At 43.0% G+C, this 20,990-nt stretch overlaps 1 protein-coding gene across 1 annotated transcript; it reads left to right on the forward strand.

The window, feature by feature from the left end:
• The first annotated feature begins 1,870 nt into the window (after positions 1 to 1,870).
• On the forward strand, positions 1,871 to 19,214 carry hs3st3b1b (heparan sulfate (glucosamine) 3-O-sulfotransferase 3B1b). The gene is made up of 2 exons (XM_061755970.1): positions 1,871 to 2,938; positions 16,391 to 19,214. The coding sequence occupies exons 1-2, from the start codon at positions 2,436 to 2,438 to the stop codon at positions 17,007 to 17,009; spliced, it is 1,122 nt and encodes a 373-aa protein (XP_061611954.1). The 5' UTR covers positions 1,871 to 2,435; the 3' UTR covers positions 17,010 to 19,214.
• Positions 19,215 to 20,990: the final 1,776 nt, after the last annotated feature.

Consider the following 20,990-nt stretch of genomic DNA (forward strand, 5'->3'; position numbering starts at 1 on the left):
AATTGTTAAACTAATATATTATTTTCCTTGATTGGCAGTAGGGCTGGGTTATTAATCGATTTTATTAATTAATTTGAGTTGTCAGAACATTTTTTTGGTGAAATCGTATTTTTTGGGGTGGTTTCTCTTGTTGAAAGCCCATCCCCGCTGACATGCACTGTTGACACTAACAACATGGCTGGGAATAGAGAGGAGCTACTTTACAAAAACAGTGTCAGTGTTACCAACCTAAGAGTTTGGTGGCAGTATTGAGGAACTTTTATGACCCCTCTAGCAACCATTTTTCAAAAAAGTGACCAGCGACAATAATTCCCACCCATATTCTGGCAACATTAGCGGAATAATTTTTTTCCAAAATTGTTTTTTGTATGATGAGAGGAGCCCAGTGGAAGGCAATTGCAGAGTTATTCATGCTGAACATTGCTAAAGACAAGAAGTTGCAAAATTAGAAATGTATCACCTTGTTTTGATCAGTGTTATGGACTTCCAAGGAGACTAATTTTATTATGTACATTTTTTTCGACATTAAATTGTTCATTTATCAAAAGTCACGGTTACAGGAATTTGATACAAGTTAATCCTGGGGGGGAAAAAACTTTAAAGCTTGTTTTGTTTCAGAAAAAAAATGAAGCAAATAACAGAAAGAAAAAAAAAAGCAAAATTAGATTTAAGTAAGGTAATTGTCGTTTGCTTTTTCTATATGCTAATGGGAGAGAGGGAAGCCAATAAAATGAGAAATCGGTGTGTGTTTCTAGGTAGATACAAAAACATTTAGGGGTTACTGTGCCACCTGTTGCTCAAGTGTAGGGAAAAATGTCACAGATGTGCTTGTAAAATATAGCAATACCGTGTATCGTGTCTGTGTACATTTTGTGTCTTTGAACAATGACATTACGATGGGAAAGACGACAGCAATTCCTGAACACTTTGCAGCTGGACTTAAGCCTGCACGGTGAGTACATACCAATAGTCACAAAAACATCTCCTTTTTTGTCCACATCTATAAATAGTATATTTTTACTACATGAAATTAATATTTCTGTAAGGTTGCAACGTGATTCCCACTCTAAATAATCTCTACATCAACCTCTCCTGAACTTGCCAGATCAGTTTTCATATAAAAATGTTTGCCTGTTGTGCTCTTTATCAATTATTTATATGTCTATGTCAATGTTATAACAATGCATACATGATCTATATATATACATATCTATATATATATAGATATAGATATATATATATTAAATCTAATTTGGGAACTTATATATAAAAATGCTTTTACTTATGTGAAGGGATTGAGCATTTATATTGTGTGTGTGTAGTTCTGTGGCATTTTACAAATAGTTTTCATACTTTAAAAATATACAAACTATTACTAACTGAATTATAAATTATAGTATTTAAAACTTAATGTATTTATTTAAAATATAGAGCTAAATAAATACGTCCAACAAGTTCAGTTGTTGATTTAATGCATTTATGTGCAATCTCATGCAACTAATGTACAACCTACGTAATTAATTAGCCACACAGCAAAATAAGAAGTTATTGTTTTCAAGAATAGTTACAAAAATATATGGGATTGTTTATTCCCACATTTGATGTCAACTGACTTCCTGAATGACTTCCTGTAAAAGATATCATTTAAAATTAAATCATAGATTTTTAAACAAACGTTTTGGGGTCTGTGATTCCTGGAAAGAATTATTGCTCACATTTTACTGAAAAAATGACGCTGCAAAATCATCACATCATTAATTTAAATGCTTCAATTTCACGCACTCCCTTTCATTAATAATTGATCACAAACAATTCAGTGACATGCTTCAGTTTTAACCAATGCAACGTGATAAACTTACATTAGAAAACATCGTTGCAACCTTTTTATGTGCGTTGCGAGTTTGTCAACCAAAACTTTTAATTGTCATTCATAAATAAACCGATATGTTTAAGATATTTTCCAAGCTCTCCTAAAGTCTCCCTTCGGCTCTTGACCGTACTTGTCTAGCCCACGCTTGCAGCCACGCCCCCTCTTTCCTCATTGGCTCGCTTCCATAAACAAAAGCGCGCGTATGCATTCTGCGCGCGAGCCGTGATTGGCCAGCGCCGCCGCCAATCATATGCCACGCTCCTTTATAAAGCTCTGCCCTCCGAGTGTGCGGACTCCGACGTGAGGTGAACCTGCGTCGGCATCGAGGAGCGCCTCCAAGTCGCTAACTTTTACACTTTTGGTTTAGCCTTGAAAAAGGTGATTAATGACCTGCTCAATGAGCCCCCACCGTCGGATAAATTCTTCTCAATCATTCGCTTGACACTGTCTTCGCCGAGTTTGAGTCGTTTCCAGGTGAGCCATGAGCGCGGTTCGTCGAGGAGGATTACCGGAGTGACGGGAGGCGACATGCCCCGCTGGGACGTGCCTGTGACCGGGGAGGCTTATGGAATATAGCCCGCCGCGTCCCAGCCCGTGTTGCCGTTTCCCGGGCGCCGTCAAGAAGAAGGCGCTCCTTCTCAGCATCATGCTCTTCATCTGGATGTTCGTGCTCTACTCCTGCGTCGGTCCTTGCTCCACGGGAGTGCTGCTCGACTCGCCCCGGGACCGAGACCGCGACCGCGACCGTGACCGGGACGGGGCCGAGCGCGCCGACCTGCTCTCCCGGCTTCGGTGGGAGGACGTGGACTACTACGAGGAGCCGGCGGCCGCCCGCGGCGGCGCGTCCCGGGACTTGCTCCTCAGCGACGCCCCGGAGCCCAGCGCCATGTCGAGCTTCTCCAACGGCGCCGGGAGCAAGAAGCTGCCGCAGGCAATCATCATCGGGGTGAAGAAGGGAGGCACCCGGGCGCTGCTCGAGTTCCTGCGGGTGCACCCGGACATCAGGGCCGTGGGGGCCGAGCCGCACTTCTTCGACCGCAACTACGACAACGGCCTGGAGTGGTACAGGTAAGACCCGCACACACCCCCAGGCCCCATATTACTCAGATTTGACACTTTGCACAACTCATTTCATAGCATTTAAAAAAAAAATTTAAAAATCAATTTCTCTGATATTCCCAACCCTAGTCCACACCTAACTTCATGTTTATACTGTTTAACATGAATTTATTAATATTTTAATGCAATAAGAATCACTTTGGCACAAACTGGAATACACTTTTGCCCAGTTTTTGCATCATTTTGTAAAAATTTTGATACATTTCTACGATGATATTCCACACCATAATCCTCCTCCTATTAACTGCAACTTTGTTTTTACTATTTAGCATTAATTTATTGAGACTCAAATGTAAAAGTAAGCATTTCGACACCGGTTGCCATGCACTTTTGCAGGTTTTGCATCATTTTTATAGCAATTTGTATCAATTTCCCTGATATTCCGCACCTTAGTCTACACCCTACTAATTACGACTTTGTGTATTTTACGATTTAAAATGAATTTATTGGCCCTCGCCTTGAATGCAAAAAGAAGCTTTTGGCACCGAATGGAGTATTTTTGTGTGTGTGCTGACTCCGAATATTGTCGTTCAAATGTGCAGCGTGCACTGATCTCTGTTGGACGCCGTGCAACACTGCAGCTCTTGTGGCTTTTTCTTCTAAATACTTGGACATGTATTGCTCTGCAGCTTTGTTTTGGCACGGTTTACATTGAACATTTTAAATTGTTACAAATGTTCTGGTGATAGGCCACAAATGTGTCAATGTGCTTGACGGGTGGGGGGGGTCATCTGAATGACAAAGCCAGGAGTGCACAATGAGAGTCGCAAATAATTCATAACAATGTCCTTGTTGTTTACTCGACAAACATTTTTTTTAACATGCTTGGTCGATTAATCCCCCAAAATATTTTTTATTCCTTGTATTTTAAGATAAGATCATATCTGCTTTTTTAGTCATGTTATTTCGTATGATAATGTATAAACTAAACGTTTTTTTTTTTATGTCTAGGAACATAATCTTAAAAGTAAATACTGTACTTTGACGAAATTGATCGGAATGAACATTTAAAGTAAAAAAATAACAATAATTTGTGACTTTGACAGATTGGAGTGCGTTTTGTACTTTTATCTTAACTCAAATTTGAGTTTTTCTGGCTTTCCTTTTGAGTAGTTTTTTATTTTAATTTCCACTATATTATAAAAAAGACATTCCACAGATGTTGCATTAGTTTTTAATTAAGATTTAAAGTGTGTGCGTGTGTGTGTGTGTGTGTGTGTCATTGTCCTAGTGTACGACAATATAATAAATCAAATGTATTTATTACATCATACATATGCAGCATGGTATGCTAGCGTTTAGCACGTCTGCCTCACAGAGGTTTGTGGTTCTAATCCCAGCTATGGCTTTTCTGTGTAGAGTTTGCATGTTAGGTTCATTTTAAGACTCTATATTGTCCATATAGGTGTGAATGTTGTTTTTTTTTTTGTGCCCACTAACTAGTGGGAGACCACTTCAATGTGTACCCCCACCTCTTATCCAAATCAACTGGGAAGGCTCCGGCTCACCCCTGACCCTAATAAGGGTAAGCGGTATAGAAAAGGGACGAATCTCTGTTGTCTTTTGTTATGGGGGGAAAAAACAAAAGTTGGAATAGTGTGTCCTCACAGCGATCAGTAGGTGTTGCTAGTATTTCCACTGCACTTTTTAACTGCTTTTATTCATACGCAAAAAAGACCAAACATTCAAGTGTTTTCCCGTAACACATTCTCCCTCTGCCAAGGAGGTCATGCGCGAAGGCCTCCCCTCGCATAAAAAAAGAGCATGATGGACTGCGTGCGAACCGAGGCGCATTTATCCTCTGTGTTTCCATTTTCTCTTTGCACCTGTTGGCCAGTCTGGCGTGTGTGTCTGGCTAACGTTAACATGCTAGCATCCAGCAAAGAGCACACGTCCCCCCTGTACCCCCCGTCGCCCCCGTCCCCAATACTATAATAGTATTGTCATAGTTGTATTTTATATGTATATTTTTAATCGTGAGGAGTGTAGCTGGACAAGTGCAACCCAGTAGTGTTGAAAGAAATGATAAGAAATAAAGCAATAGTAATAATATAATACAAATAATAATTAGAATAATAGTATGGTATAGCAGGAGTCGTGTTTCATATTTGATTGACGTGTCTTCGTTTGTTGGGAAAAGGATTTAATTTTTTGCAAAAAGTCAATTTATACAAATAAATAAACACCTGGTACCATCTGCAGTTGAGTAATTTAACACCCCGTGCTGAATTCAACACGAAAGTGGATTTATTCCACAAAATCGACCAATTAGTCTGAAGAGAAACGATAAGAAATCAAGCATTGGAGCAAAAATATTAGTATATTTTATATTTGTATTTTTTAAACAAAATGCTAAAAATAAATTTTATATTATTGTAAAAGTCAGTTTGTACAAATAAAGGCCTCCCACCCCCCAAATGCCTGTTACTTTCTGCAGTTTAATAACTAAATGGCTCACACTGGGAGCTGTTCCTAATATTTCGACCACCTTATTGCAACACAAGAGTGTTTTGTTTTTTTGTTTTTTGTACTCCATCAAGAAAAACGCAGCTCAATAGTGTCAAAAGAAATATGAACTAAATCAATCACTCAATCTCTATATTTATTTAGAGGTGCTGGCTAAAAAGATGATGATGATCTTGAGCTTTTGAACTTTTGAAACCCAGAGTCCACCCTCCTCTCTTCCCGTGACGCATCCGGGACAGTCCTGCATGGCTGCTTGCTTCTTTTATTCACCCTCTGCGGGGTGCGCTTGAGTTTCCTGGCAGGTGACCCCCATCCAATGTCTGTAGCCCGTGACCCCCCACCCCCTCAAAAAAAAGAGGCCACCTGCTCCTTTGTTTTTACTTTTTGCAGAGTCTCAAACCGTCGCGCTTCCTCCTGTGGCGCCGTTTTGCCAACATTGGAGGTTTGCATCGTCGTTGGTGCGGAACCTGAGTCGGAATGCTCTGCGGCGATTGACTGTTCCGGCCCAATTGGAGGATGTGGAGGGTCACACTGCTATCTGTTGACCATCTGAACACTGTACGTAATATGGTTGATATGGCGACAGGGAGCCTCTATAGCTAAGCAATATTGCTTTGTTGCCATACCGCAATACTGCCATACCATCATGGCACCTACACAGACAAAACAAATCTGGATTTACTTTTCCAAACCACCAAATGGACTGTCATACTGTTTGCGTAGTGAATTGCCATAACTGTCTTGCCACATTATTGCCTTACGGCCATGCGGCCTAAACACACGTCCCGTGTCTGGGTTTACACTTTCCAAACCTTCAACTTGACTTTATATGTCACACTATAGCTATGTATAGCGTCATCCTGCCATCTCGGCTTAATGCACAAGAAACATTAGGATTTACACTTCCAAACCTTCAAAGAGATGATGATGTCACACTGTTTCTGGGGTGAATGCAGCTATCGGCATATTGCCTTATGGCCATACCTCAGTACCGCCATGCAGTCATACTGCCTACACACTAGTTTTTGAGTGACTAATGATTTTTTTGTCGTCGACCTTATTGCGATGAAAGTCGAGTCGAAGTCGATTAATTGATGGTGTCATTGATAGTCTTTCAGCACAGTAACAGAAGTCGCCAACCTTTTACCGGTTTCATGCAAAGACATATTTCAACGAACAGGCGTTGAAATAAATAGAAATAAATGAGTGAAAATACAAGACAACAGACAAGTCAAAACTCCGTCACTTGGGCATTTGTAAGATGAGATATGTCAAAAACCTGATGAGCAATTAGTCGACTTCAAGCGTTAAACATCAATGCGGAGTGGTAAAGTCGACTAATTCGTCCAACTCTTACTCAGACACAAGACTCATCTGGATTTGAACTTAAACATTTTTAACTGGACCAATGATGTCATACTGATTCCGTAACAGAGGTTGTTATTGCCTTATTGACTTTCGGCCATATTTCCATACAGCAATGTGGCCCAAGTGCCAAAACACACGTCACATCCAGAGTTATACTTTCAAATCTTCAACTGGACAGATGTCACAGTGTTTCCGTGGTGGATGCAGCTATCGCCACATTGGCTTAAGGCCATATTTCCACACTCCCTACACACATACAACGCACTGTAATTGGCCTTTGTAATTGGGAAGTGGTTTAACCGCTTGATAAATCCCATCATGAGGGCCTTCCGTTCGCATCCTAATTCCAGAACGTCCGGAATCACTAACAGCAGGCCCTCTACTCGGACGAACGGGTCTCTGTACCGGTCATTTTTAGTTTCCAAACGAGTGGCATTTATGTTGAATTGTTCCACAGGTCATGCCCCATCCCCCTACACACACGCACGCCCTGTTCCCCCAAAGTGTGGACCCACTCATTCACAGTCCTCCAGCTCTGTGTGTCACGCTTGACCCATCCAATGTGGGGGTGGTGCTCCCTGCAGGCCTCGCTGACCACAAGTGTGCCCCCTAAACCTCCCCTTTGGTCAGCATGTAGCCCCCCCCCCCCCCCCCCCCCCCACACACACACACACACACTTGCTGCCTAAGCTGCCATTACAAGTGGTTAATTGTGAAAGCAGGGGACCCCTCCTCAAGCCCCCCCATCCCACACCGATAGGGACAATATGGCCGCCTCACACACAAACACACACACGCACACACTAGTGTTTTGTTAACACAATCAACAATAAAAACACAAACCCTCCCTGTGTGTCCATAGCAAATTAGTCTCATTTTTAATGAGGTGATAATTCAGACGCCAGTGCACAACACCCCCTCGTCTTCCCCCAAACACCGCCCTGTAGTAAACTGCCATTTGCCGCTGCTAAATAAACACACGATAGCGCGTTATATTGCTGCTTTTCCCAGAGGCTGCGCTAATATTAATAATAACATGCACGTTAATCATTATTGCCACGCATTGACAACGTTTTGGTCTCCTCCTCCAAAGAAGAGGAAGAGGGGAAAGTGATGACAGTAAACCTGTGAAGTTGCACTTCTTGTCCCAGGTATAAAATCCCATAGGTGGCCATTAGGCTGCCGGATGGGTGGGGGGTCTCCTGAGTTTTCCATTAGCCTGGAAGTAAAAGCGCAAAGCTCATTAGAAGCCCTCCACGTGCATTCCCTCAAGTACGTGCACACCGCTGTACGAAAGGACAACTGAGTTAACGCCAGCAGCAGCTCACCTGTATCTGAACCAACTGATGGCCACTTTAGGGTCTAGAAACCCGAAACCCAAAAGTGAAACCACAAGTTGACGGAAAAACCTATTGTTGCTCACCTGTCTTCACTACCAGTTATGGGTGATGCAAAACAAAGCAGCCCTGCCAACACTTATCCTCCACATACATCCTGTTTGTGTGTGTGTGTGTGTGTGTGTGTAGGGGGGTTGAGGTGGCATGTGCTTTTTCATCTTTTATTCATCTTCACTGCATCAAGATCAAGGCATCTCATGTCTCATGGTGCATGTCCATTGTCAGGGAACACACACACACGCACACGCACACAAACACACTCACACACACACGCAGCACACCCACAAGCTGAGTCTTCACCTGCAGCCCTTCTCCACAGCTCGCTGGTTTTGTCGCATCCGCCGAGAGCTAACGCCTTGTTAAACCTTCCCAAGCTGACGGTCAGTATCCTCTTTCACGCAGAGACCCTGCAAAATTCACACAGCAACACTGTATCCTGCAGTCAAATAATTCGATGAAGTGTAAAATACTTGTCTGACAGGAACAGGTGGTAAATTAGATTTTTTTAATTTTTTTATTTTTTACTTTTTTAGCATAACAAGGCAGGAGAAGTGAGTGTCACATGTGTTGGACTGCATACTGCCGTTGCAGTATTGCAGAATAGAATTACACAAAGGCACTGTCCCCCTAGAATACTACCTCGGAAGTTAGAAAATTGGGGCGTTGACTTTGTCCTTCGTCTTTCCGTGCCTTGTGCAGTGGAAACTTCTGATACACAAGCACATATTCCTACCTCCGAAGGCAGACAATAGCCAGGTGGACTTTGTTACCCATTTTGTGTGGATTGCAGAATACTGTCGCTTCTCAGTTATGTCTAGAAACATTTGTAGAATACTACATCCAAAGGCAGAAACTTGCCATTTATAGCTCGTCCCCCACATTCTGTGTCTTGTGCATTGCAGAATCCCATTACACACAGGTCCAGTATTGCTTCTGATACTACCTTGCAGTATCAGAACTTGTGGAGGGTGGCCAGTTGTTTCTAAAATCAAATTAATTTTGTCATTGTGGGGTGTTGGATGAAGAATTTTGAGAATTTCTTTTTTTGGGGGAGGGGGGCGCGGTAAAAGGCAAAACAAAAAATATGAGGTTGACTTTGTTTGTGTCATTTGCATTGCTCAATTACATTACACAACGGCGCTGTTCCACCTCTGTTACCTTTCTGGTACGATCGCCAAAGACTTTCATCTTGTCAAAACCAAAACAAAAGCAAACCTTCCAAAAGTAAGCGACCGACCGCTACGAGGTTGACCGCAGTCTCGTTAGCACTGGATAATTCTGGGCCGCCGCGGTTACAAGCTACAGGCACTCCTGCCGTCTGCTTTCAGTGGACACATGATGGCTACTTATGGAATTGAATCATTTGAGCTTGTCACAAGTCGACTGCAACCCCAACCACAATCATGTGTGCTCTCTATTTATGTCTTAACTACTTTCTGATGTCGCCTCGAAGACACGGTGTGGACTCGAAGCGCCTCTTTTTGTAGTTTTTTGCTCCTTCAACTGCCTAATGATGGATGGGACGGGTTGCAGCGGTCGGGGTCGGCTCGGGTTTGGGTTGGTGCGGAGGGTCAGTGCGTTCCCAGGCTGCTGTGACACAGTGCGACCGTTTCGAAGCTGCATTTATCAACGAGATCAGCAGTTTGGCAGAGACCGTGTGTCGCCTTAAAGGAGAAACCACGACTCCTTGTATAAGTTCTTGTTGAGAAGCTTCTGCATGAGCCGTTTAGTTGTATCGCACTTAATAGCAGACCCCTCGCGCAACGGATTTCAATTTGGTCATAGAACAAAATAGGCAATTGATCCGGGTGAAGTGTCTGGGTGCTGTACTGTATTTTTCCTAAGCATCTGTCAATTCTCAACTAGAGTGGTGCCTCTAGATACGATTTTAACTAGTTACCTGACCACGCTTGTCTAAAAACACTTGAATTCTAAATTACCGTTCCCCGTTGTAATAAATGGAAATGCAGTTAATCCATTCCAACCCGCAAAAAAAAACCACTCCCGAAATTTATTAGTGCCGGTTTTTTTTTTCAGAGAAAAATTGTACTGAATAGTATTGTACTGTATTAAAACACAGTAATAGCATTTGCCCGCCACATAATTTACAAACACGAGAAATAGGAGCACAAAACATGACTGTACCTAATGTATTGTCCCTCCACATTCGTTTATTAGCAAACCAGTTTAATGGGGCTTTCCTGCCATCAACTGGTATTGTCCTTCCACTGTAAGGAAACCAGTGCAACTTGATAGCGGCTGGATGTTGCGAGGTTTGTTGCCGCCATCTAGCCGTGGGTGGGGGCGGGGGGGGGGGCAAGACAAAAAATTGGCCAAGCGATGGCTAGTATCATGAAAAAACACTATTGGGCTTTCTCTAGACTGGAGTAAAAAAAAAAATAAAATGTTTATGTATTTTTTTTTATTGTTTCAGTTGCTTTTATCGCACTCAATAGCAGAGCCCTCCCTCCACAGATTTGAACTCGGTCAAAGGACAACATATTTCCTTAGATATACCCTTCTGGGAGAAGTGTGATATTTCTTCACTTGGTCTCAACTTTTAGCGTTTAAAAAATGTAATTTTTTTCCACCAGACAAGAAAAATGGTGACGTGATCCGATGTCATCCCTATAATGCTAACGTTTGGATAATATCAAGGGATAACAATATACGTCCTCTTTCTGTGGCATTTCGTTTCAAACGCCATTTATGAGGGAATTGACATTTGTAGCTAAGCAAACGGGCGTGACTCCAAAGCGTGTCGTCTCTTGCGCTTTGGATTTACGAGCGACGCCGCACTCCGCGGTTAAACTCCATGTCGGCGCAGACTTTTATTCCACGTCTGGCTTCTGTTTGTGCTTAAGTGCCACTTTATAAAATATACAGCAGAAGCCCTCAGTGGCAACGTTCCGATGATGAATACGCACAATAAAGCTTCCTCGTACGAACGCCTGCGTCTAAAAGCACATCGAGTGTCCCCTTTCGAACATTTGCACATGTACATGTTTGATGTGAACAATCAAGTGGCGTTTAAGGTCCTTATTGGCTCCTTTAACAAAAAACAAAACAAAAAAAGAGCTTTCTGTCTCCCACTTGATGTTCATGTGAAGGATCTGGATGAGGATGAGAGGCTCTCAAGAAGAAAGGGAGCCTTTCAGTGCTCGTTTCCTCCTTCCCCTCTTGAGAGATGTCACTTTGCCGTCGGACCTATGGAGCCTGCCGGGAAATCTCTGGGATCAATGGAGGCGGGAATGAATGTGGAGTGGTGCTCGAGTGGCTTTTGGATCCCACTCAAGTGTTGATGGTCCTTGTGGGCGCGAGGCTGTTTCCCCTTGAGTGGTCGATCGCCCATTAAATTGTGTGAATTCAGGTGCAGTACCTCCAGTTTCCATACTGTGGTTATAAAAAGGGTAGTGAAGGAAAAGTTTCACCGCACTTATTAGCACAGCCCTCGTTCAACGGATTCTGACTCAATTAAAGGACAAAATATGTAGCTTCTGTCAAAGAAGGGTGCTGTTACCTAACTTTGCCCAAAATGTTATCTGTTCCGAAGAAGTGGACTTTTTCTGCAAGGTCAGAAAGCGGTAATGGAACGCAAGAGGAATGTATAGTGCTGCTCAAGTGTCTCAGTCGAGAGGCTTTTTGATCCCACTCAAGTGTTGATGGCGCTTGTGGGCACGAGTGCTCATCGTTTTCATTTGAATTCAAGCGCGGTATCGGCAAGAGACAAAAAGAAGACAAAGTATCATCCTGCCTTTTCGAGGCTACAATAACCCATCCGCTTATTTGCTTGCATTCAAATGCAACAAACCCACCACGATTTGACATTCAAATGCATTCAGCATCCAAACCCAAGCGACAAGCTTTTGTATCAAACACAAGCCAGCCTGCGGTGGCCCATTATCGTCCAATCAAACGCGACAGGAGGAAGACGGACACATCAGACAGAAATAACCCACTTCCTGTCTGTTTATCTCAGCCGGGACCTGGTGGGTGGTAGCGGGGGGAGGTGCAAGGGTGGTGGCGGCCGACCTCCATTTGATGGCGTCATGTGACAAGAGCCTCTGCTTTGTGTCTTATCGCTCCTTTTGACTTTGAGTCTTTTTTTTTTTGGGAGAAAGTTCTCAAAAGAGAAGTCGTCGTCACTTTCACATCCATGTAGATGTTCTCGGCGTCGGGATGTTTTCGCATGTTCCAATTGAAGCGCACCCCTTGAAAGGCTTCTCCGGGCCCTCGATAAGCGCCTCTTGTATGTGCCTCGGACCTTTTTGCCGCCATACACAATGGGTCCGCTTTGAAAGGGCGGTAAAGAAACACAAGAGCTCGCTGACAGCATCTTTTAAGAGCATCAGCTCATAAATCACAAGGGAGGAGAATGGGCATTGTTTTCCCTAAGAGCCAAACCCCGCCTGCTCTCTTTTCTCCCCTTTTCTGGCAACACAGAAAAGTCAGAGGTGAAGATTTATTTATTTTTTTTTTTTAAGCAGTGGGGGGACCTCTTCTTGTGGAATTTGGCGCTTTTTTTACTGGTTCGCCATCCAAGCGTCCTCTTGTTTGACGCTCCCGCGATCGCAAATGCTTTGAGGGATTCGTGCCGCTCGGATCAGCATAATCGCTAACCCGAAAGTCTGATTAAACTTTTTTGCTTTTACATTTTTGTAAGGTACAACACAAGCATCTCCAGAAAACAGTGAGTCACAAAGATGAAAAACAAATATCTCAAAAAAATATCTCCACGAAAGCATTTTGTTTCAATGTTTCTGGTGCTTCTTGCTGTTTTATGCTTACCGTATTTTCACGACCATAAGGTGCACCACATTAAAAGGCGCAGTCTCAGTTACGGGGTCTATTTCTGTATTTAACACATACATAAGGCGCATCGTATTATTGGGCGCAGGCATGGAAAAACATATGCTATCTTAAAACATACGGTAGCATGCATGCACGCTTAAACAATGTTTTTAAAAAGGCAGTGGGAGCAAAACTGAGTTCGGTTGTACTTTATTGACGTATTTAACAATGTACTCACATTATTTTTTTGATCAATCCTCACCCACAAATCCATCAAAGTCCTCATCTTCTGTATCCGAAATGAACAGCTGGGCAAGTTCTCCATCAAACACGCCAGGTTCCCTCTCGTCATTGTTGGAGTCAGTCTCGTTGCCGTGCGGCTCCTCAGAAATGATGCCGGCTTTTACGAAATAACAGTGCAAGCAGACACGTTAGCCCAAGCATCCACAATCCATTCACAAATTGTGGCGTGACTCGCCCGGCGCTGCCTCCTAGTTTTAGTAAAGCTGTGTTCGCCATCTGTCATCCATCACTCCCACGCCGCTTGCAACTTCACTTGCGAACCATGGATTCGTTGATCTTGAATTCTCTCGCGGCTGCTCGATTTCCATGTTCATCCGCGTAACTGATAGCTTGCAGTTAAAACTGTGCTTGGTAAGGGCGTCTCTTCATAGGTGCCGTTTTCGACTGCGGTCAAGCCAACCTCCACTCGTAAAGTAGCAGTCAAGCCAGCCGCCCCAATTTTGTTCATACTAGGCATTACGGTAATAGGTTGCCAACTCGCGGTGAAAGCCACCTTCAAAATAAAAGCTTCCCAATAATACGGACGTCAGTGCTCTTCGGTTAAGAAATGCAACCAGCAAAGTTAATTTGAATCTTGAGATACATTAAAAAATTTAGTTTATTTCATATCTTAGGAAAAATAAATAGTAAATGGACTGCACTTATATAGCACTTTATCTACATCATCACAGTGCTCAAAGGGCTTTACAAAGCCTCACATTCACACACACATTCATAAACCAATGGGCGACTGCTACCATGCGAGGCGCTGCCAGGCCCACTGGGAGCAAGTTAGGGTTCAGTGTTTTGCCCAAGGACACTTCGACATGCGGACAGTCGTAGCAGGGATTCGAACCTGTTCTACCTACTGAGCCAAAGCCACCCCAACATAATCCCATTGGTATCGCAAGACAAGTCCAGATCTGTGTGACAGACCACCAAGGACTCCACTGAAAGAGGTTTGATGACGATCTGATATTGTATTTAAAAATAAAAGTCAGAAAACTAATAAACTACATTTTTAATGCATCTCAAGATTCCAATTAATCTTGCTGGTTACATTCCTTAACCGAAAAGCATTGACGTCCATATTATTGGGAAGCTTTTATTTTGAAGGTGGCTTTCGCCGCGAGTTGGCGACTTATTACCGTAATGCCTAGTATGAACAAAATTAGGGGCGGCTGGCTTGATTACTACTTTACGAGTGGAGGCTGGCTTGACCGCAATCATTTTCGGGGATCCTTAGCCAAACCGATGTTGTTTTCCACAATGCACATACCGGCCCTATATACCTACTGGGGGCGTGCCTTTAGCATCCTCCTTCACACGCACCCATCCATCCATCCATCCATTTTCTGTGCCGCTTCTCCTCACTAGGGTCGCGGGCGTGCTGGAGCCTATCCCAGCTGTCATCGGGCAGGAGGCGGGGTACACCCTGAACTGGTTGCCAGCCAATCGCAGGGCACATAGAAACAAACAACCATTCGCACTCACAGTCATGCCTACGGGCAATTTAGAGTCTCCAATTAATGCATGTTTTATGGGATGTGGGAGGAAACCGGAGTGCCCGGAGAAAACCCACGCAGGCACGGGGAGAACATGCAAACTCCACACAGGTGGGGACGGGGATTGAACCCGGGTCCCCAGAACTGTGAGGCTGACGCTCTAACCAGTCGGCCACCGTGCCGCCTTCACACGCACTCTTCCCCCTTTAACGTCCGCATGCTGTCCTCAGCCACGTCCGCTTTTCCACTCTATAAGCAGCGTGTCGGCAGGGAATGCTCCCAGTCAGTCAAGCGGAGCGCTCATCACACAACAGCATTTATAGATTTTGGAACTCGGTGCACATTTTGGAGAAAACTTAAGACTTTTAAGTGCGCCTTATGGTCGTGAAAATACGGTATATGTTTTCTGAAATGTTATTACACTTAATAGCAAAGCCCCCACTCATCGGATTCCTACTCAATCAATGACAAAATATGCAGTTGTACCGAGAAGAGTTTGCTATTACGATATCTCCTCTAAATGTTTGTCAATTCTGAAATATTGGAATTTTGCTAGTCTCAAGTAAGAATTAGTTTTTATATTATTTTTCTGGCGGCACGGTGGCCGACTGGTTAGAGCGTCAGCCTCACAGTTCTGAGGACCCGGGTTCAATCCCCGGCCCCGCCTGTGTGGAGTTTGCATGTTCTCCCCGTGCCTGCGTGGGTTTTCTCCGGGCACTCCGGTTTCCTCCCACATCCCAAAAACATGCATGAATTGGAGACTCTAAATTGCCCGTAGGCATGACTGTGAGTGCGAATGGTTGTTTGTTCCTATGTGCCCTGCGATTGGCTGGCAACCAGTTCAGGGTGTACCCCGCCTCCTGCCCGATGACAGCTGGGATAGGCTCCAGCACGCCCGCGACCCTAGTGAGGAGAAGCGGCTCAGAAAATGGATGGATGGATTATTTTTCTGGTTTTGGTTGGTATTAAAGGACCTAATTCCTGAATCTTCGCGCAATAGATTCCCACTCAATCAAAGAACAAATTATGCAACCAATCTGGGACAAGTGTGCTGTTATTGAAAGTTTCCTTAATGTTAATTAGTTCTGAAATATTGGACTTTCTCTTGTCTTGGTGTCCCAATGCAAGCAATGTGATGAGGCTAACTGAACTTTTATCTCAGAGGTTTCACCCCGTAGGGGCTCAGTTATCGGTCTGCCATTTTTTCCCTGTTTTTTTTGTTTTTTAGTCAACCTTTCAAATTATGTTACTCTAGCCAGAAATTGAACCACAGACCTCCACCAAAGCCGAACAATAATGCTAGATAGAGGGAGAGGTAGTGGTAGAAGCTCCCCAGCCTTCGCATTAAGCAAAATTTCTTTGTGTTCCGGTTCATTTATAAATTCCTCAGTCAGTCTTTGCAAAGAGAGATGTCTTGAGAGTAAGTGATCATGCTAATGCTCCAAGCTAATTGGTTTAACCTAACAACTAATTGCTTTTTGACTCCTCCAATGAGGCTAAGTGGGCCTTGGTGAGTCATTGATCACAAATACAGTCCATCTACTTGATTACATGACACAACGTCTCTAAACCCCCATCTCTCGTCCTGGCAGGGATCTGATGCCCAAGACCCTGGAGGGCCAGATCACCATGGAGAAGACCCCCAGCTACTTTGTGACCAAAGAGGCACCCGCCCGGATCTCGGCCATGTCGCGAGGCACAAAACTGATTGTGGTTGTGCGAGACCCGGTCACCCGCGCCATCTCGGACTACACGCAGACGCTGTCCAAGAAGCCGGACATTCCGTCCTTCGAGAGCCTCACCTTCAAGAACAGGACTACGGGCCTCATCGACACGTCGTGGAGCGCCATCCAGATCGGCATCTACGCCAAGCACCTGGACAACTGGTTGCAGTACTTCCCCATGGAGCAGATCCTGTTTGTGAGCGGCGAGCGGCTCATCAGCGACCCGGCCGGCGAGCTGGGCCGCGTGCAGGACTTCCTGGGCCTCAAGCGCATCATCACCGACAAACACTTCTACTTCAACCAGACCAAGGGCTTCCCGTGCCTCAAGAAGGCCGAGGGGAGCAGCAAGCCCCATTGCCTGGGCAAAACCAAAGGGCGCACCCATCCCGACATCCGCCCCGAGGTGGTGCGCCGCCTCAGAGACTTCTACCGGCCCTTCAACATGAAGTTCTACCAGATGACAGCGCACAACTTTGGCTGGGATTGATGGGAGGGAAAGACTTCTTTATCTGTATTTTTTATTATTATTATTACTATTATTATTGTCAGATCCCTGTAATTGAATGGTAAATGTGGAGATATTGCTATATATATGTGTGTGTGTGTGTGTGTGTGTGTGTGCGCGTGCGTGTGTGTGTGTTTGTGTGTGTGTGTGTGTGTAAAATGTACAGAAATCTATTTTATAATAATTTATTTTTATTTCCAAGCAATTAATTCACTAAGCTGCCTAACCCTATTTTTCCTAACATCAGGCTCACGTGGTTTTCTTTGTTTTGTTTGTTTTTAATGAACATTCCTCGTGTCCGTTTGGCAAGCGTTTCCGGCCTGCGTTGTCCTGCGGTCCAGTTAAGAAAAACGTAATCATTGATGAATTGAAAGCAGAGCTCAGAGTAAAAAGCGCCAGATTACGGGTACAAAGAGCGCACGGAGGTTTCCTTACCATCGTTATAATCGCTACTACCACTAAAATCTGTTCCAGTATTAGTGTTGGTAGTGTCGCTACTAGCGTTGTTATCACCAATGACACTAGTTTTGCTGCTCTCGCTACTAACACTACTGCTGTCATTACAATTGCTAGTAGTGCGACTAACGATAGCGCCGCTAGAAACACTACTAATGATATTACAGCTACTAGTAACTGTAGTTTTTCTACTATCGCTAGTATCTCTAGTATCGCGCTATTGTTCCGATCGCTACTTTTCTGACTTTTGTTAGGACTGCCAATTGCAGCAGCTATTGCTACTGTCACTACAATTGCTATATTGCTGCTACCGGATTCTGACTCAAAGCATTGCTAGTAGTGCTAGTATTGGCACTGTTACTACTATCGTTAGTATTGCTACTATAGGCATCATCAGCACTAGCATAGGTATCACTACTATCATTACAATTGCTAGTATCACCACTAATGATAGTATCGCTAGTACCGCTCCTATCATTACAATCACGAGCATCGCTACTATAGTTACTATCATTAGTATTGCCACGAAGGTAGTATCACTATTAGCACTGGTGTTACTAATATTGCTAGTAATGCTACTAACGCTAGTATTGCTAGTACCACTTCTAGAGTTGTCATCGCTAGTAACTACTCACAATAGTATCGCTAGTAACGCTGCTACCGTTCCCGATTGCTAGTATTGCGACTATCACATTTATTCCTGAAAGTTAGCTAGCAGCTAACGCTACCTTCCCAAAAGTCAACACGTGGACTAACTGGACTAATTAATCCTCAATGTGCGCTTAAAGAATACATCCAACATTTGCATTTGTAGGACTCTTCTTCACCTTGACGCTGCTTACACAAACAAACGAGCCGTCTCTCATACATTTTTGACGTTATGCTAATGGGACGTCGCTACTAACGGACAAATTGATTTCCATCTGCCCTTTTTTTTTTAACGCTGAAAATGGTCATTCATGTTCATCCATTCTTGTATGGAGCATCGGGGAGGCTAAACTAGGCTAGCCAACCAACATGTTTTATGCCTTGTTAACAAACCCCTCACGCGTCTAATGAGCTCTACTTTCTGCCAAAAACATTTTTAACGTATCCCACCGCCATATCTTTTTGCTTTTTTTGTTTGTTTGTTTTCTACTTGAATCATTGATATGCAAGAAGGGTGATAACGTGCGGTTGTCGTTGCGCTTTTTGTTAGATCGTACATTAGCAGACGTCACGTAATAATACGTGAGGCCTGAATGTAGCAAAAAAATGCTTTGTTGTTGTGCCTCTTAAAATTATACAATTCCTCACCTTCGACTGCTTGTTGTCTTGGTTTAGTTGCAATTTTTTATCGATTCCAATTTGTGGGTTCACATTTTGTTTCCTTGGTGCAATGTTTGAAGAAGCATTTACAGTTCTGACATTCTGCGTAGAAAGACTTTCAGGTTTTTTAATGGGGAGGGTTCAACCGGGACCGCCGCAATTATGCGAAACATGAGATTAAAAAATTACCCTGCGCTCGCGGCTGCATTGTTTTTATACGGTTGAGTTTTATTCAACCTGACTTTGTTTCTTTGTTTTACCCACAACAACACGTGTGATGCGGAGATTCTAAAGACTTATTTTTTTTGGTGCTTGAATTTTACACACCATGCAAAATGCAGCAGCCATTTCTAGACAATTAAATACTAAACATTCATAATATTTCTTTGTATGAAGAAATAAATAAGTATATATTTTACCAAACTCTTGTGCTGTCTGTTTGACTTTTATCCTCAAATGAAGGATGCTATTTCAATACCACTGCATTCTACATTATTCTACTTTATACACAGGTGCAGACCTATCAGTAAATACTATAGTGTATAGCTGCCATAAATAAATACACATATACGTATAACCTTTATAGTATAAAGTAAATCAAAAGTTTAGGGTTTTACTTTTGGTAGTTAGTGCCATTGGTTGGCAACCAGTTCTGGGTGTACCCCGCCTCCTGCCCGATGACAACTGGGATAGGCTCCAACACGCCCGCGACCCTAGTGAGGAGAAGCGGCTCAGAAAATGGATGAATGGATGGATAGTTAGTGTACATTTAATTAATAATCCTAATTTATTTATGTGTATAGATATAACTATATTTGTGTGTGTGTGTGTATTTTTGTAGGAATGAAGTGTCTATAGTACATCAAATGTTTAGAGACGCCTCAAAAGATTTGCAGACAAACATTAAAAAGTCACTAATGATAATATGTCCCTTTTAAATTGTTTGTTAAGGTATAAAAAGTATAGAAAGATATGAATGACGCCAATAGTCACTTCTGGGTTGTGTTGCCGCAGTAATGGTTGGAGGGTACCTGAAAGCACCATTCAACAGGTGTCTCATCAGAACAATTAAAGGAGGGCAGAGCTGAGGGCAAAACCGGATGAGACTGGAAACATGTCCGTGTGTTTATTTGTTTTGCTTTGTTTTTTTGTCTAAAAGTGAACTTTAATGCGGGTTTTGGACATGTAGCTAAGAAGAAGAAATACAGACTGGCCATTTGGTAGGAAACATTCACAGAGACCACCATGAGGTGACATTTCGGTTTTTGGGATGTCATGTCCTCAAACATCCTAATTGAGGACTACTTTTGGCCATTCTTCTTATTTTCTTACACAAAATGGAGTCCGCATTATGCAACAAAGGTAACTAAAAAAATTTTAAATTATTGATTTATATAATTCAATATTTGATTTATTGCAAATGAAAAGGTTTATCAATACATTCATTAATAACAAAATATAATGTGAATTTAGTTTTGCTAAAATAACTTTTAAATGCACTTATTTATTTACCTACTTCATCTTCAAATGACTTGTTGCATCTGACCATTTCAAATGTGGCCCTTGAGCAAATTGAGGATAAAGCCATGTTTTTCAAGACAAAAAGTTTCTCTTGTTTGTTTGTTTTTTATTGGAAATTATATTTTTCAAAATTAGGGAAAAAAAATACTTGCGTACTTTTGGTTTTCAGTGTGATCCTAATTCACTCATAAAGTGTGTTTGTGTTTTAATGTATTTGTACCTGTATATGGCTCACACTTCTGAGTTTCAGGGTTCAAATCTCAGCTCTGACCTTCCTGTGTGTAGTTTGCATGTTCGTTCTGTGCTTGCGTGGGTTTTCTCTTGTTGCTTCCAAAAACATGCCTGTTAGATTCATTGAAGAGTATGTCTTTCGGTGTGGATATCAGTCTGAATGCGTGTTTGTCTGTGCCTGCAATTGGCAGACAACCAGTTCATGTTGTACCCCACTTCTCGGCCTAAGTGAGCTGGTATAGGCTCCAGCTGTGAACTAAGCAGAATAGAAAATGCCTGAGCGGATCGATACTTCCTGTTCTGGTCTGATGTGGCAGGGCCACGACAGAAGTGGCGTGGGTGGCTTCAGGTGTAATTTTACCTTAAACCAGCCTTGAAACACTAACAGTCGGTCTAGAAACCCAAATTGGAAACTGTAGCCCTGTCATGAAACCCAGGTTTGAAACT

This window comes from Phyllopteryx taeniolatus, chromosome 19, assembly GCF_024500385.1.
Source record: "Phyllopteryx taeniolatus isolate TA_2022b chromosome 19, UOR_Ptae_1.2, whole genome shotgun sequence".
In the NCBI taxonomy this organism is placed as follows: domain Eukaryota; kingdom Metazoa; phylum Chordata; class Actinopteri; order Syngnathiformes; family Syngnathidae; genus Phyllopteryx; species Phyllopteryx taeniolatus.

What these genes read in the sequence shown, in the direction of transcription:
- hs3st3b1b (XM_061755970.1), top strand. Translation starts at nt 2,436, where the DNA reads ATGGAATATAGCCCGCCGCGTCCCAGCCCGTGTTGCCGTTTCCCGGGC. An exon ending in AACGGCCTGGAGTGGTACAG is followed by an intron (nt 2,939 to 16,390) that starts GTAAGACCCGCA and finishes TCGTCCTGGCAG; the next exon opens with GGATCTGATGCCCAAGACCC.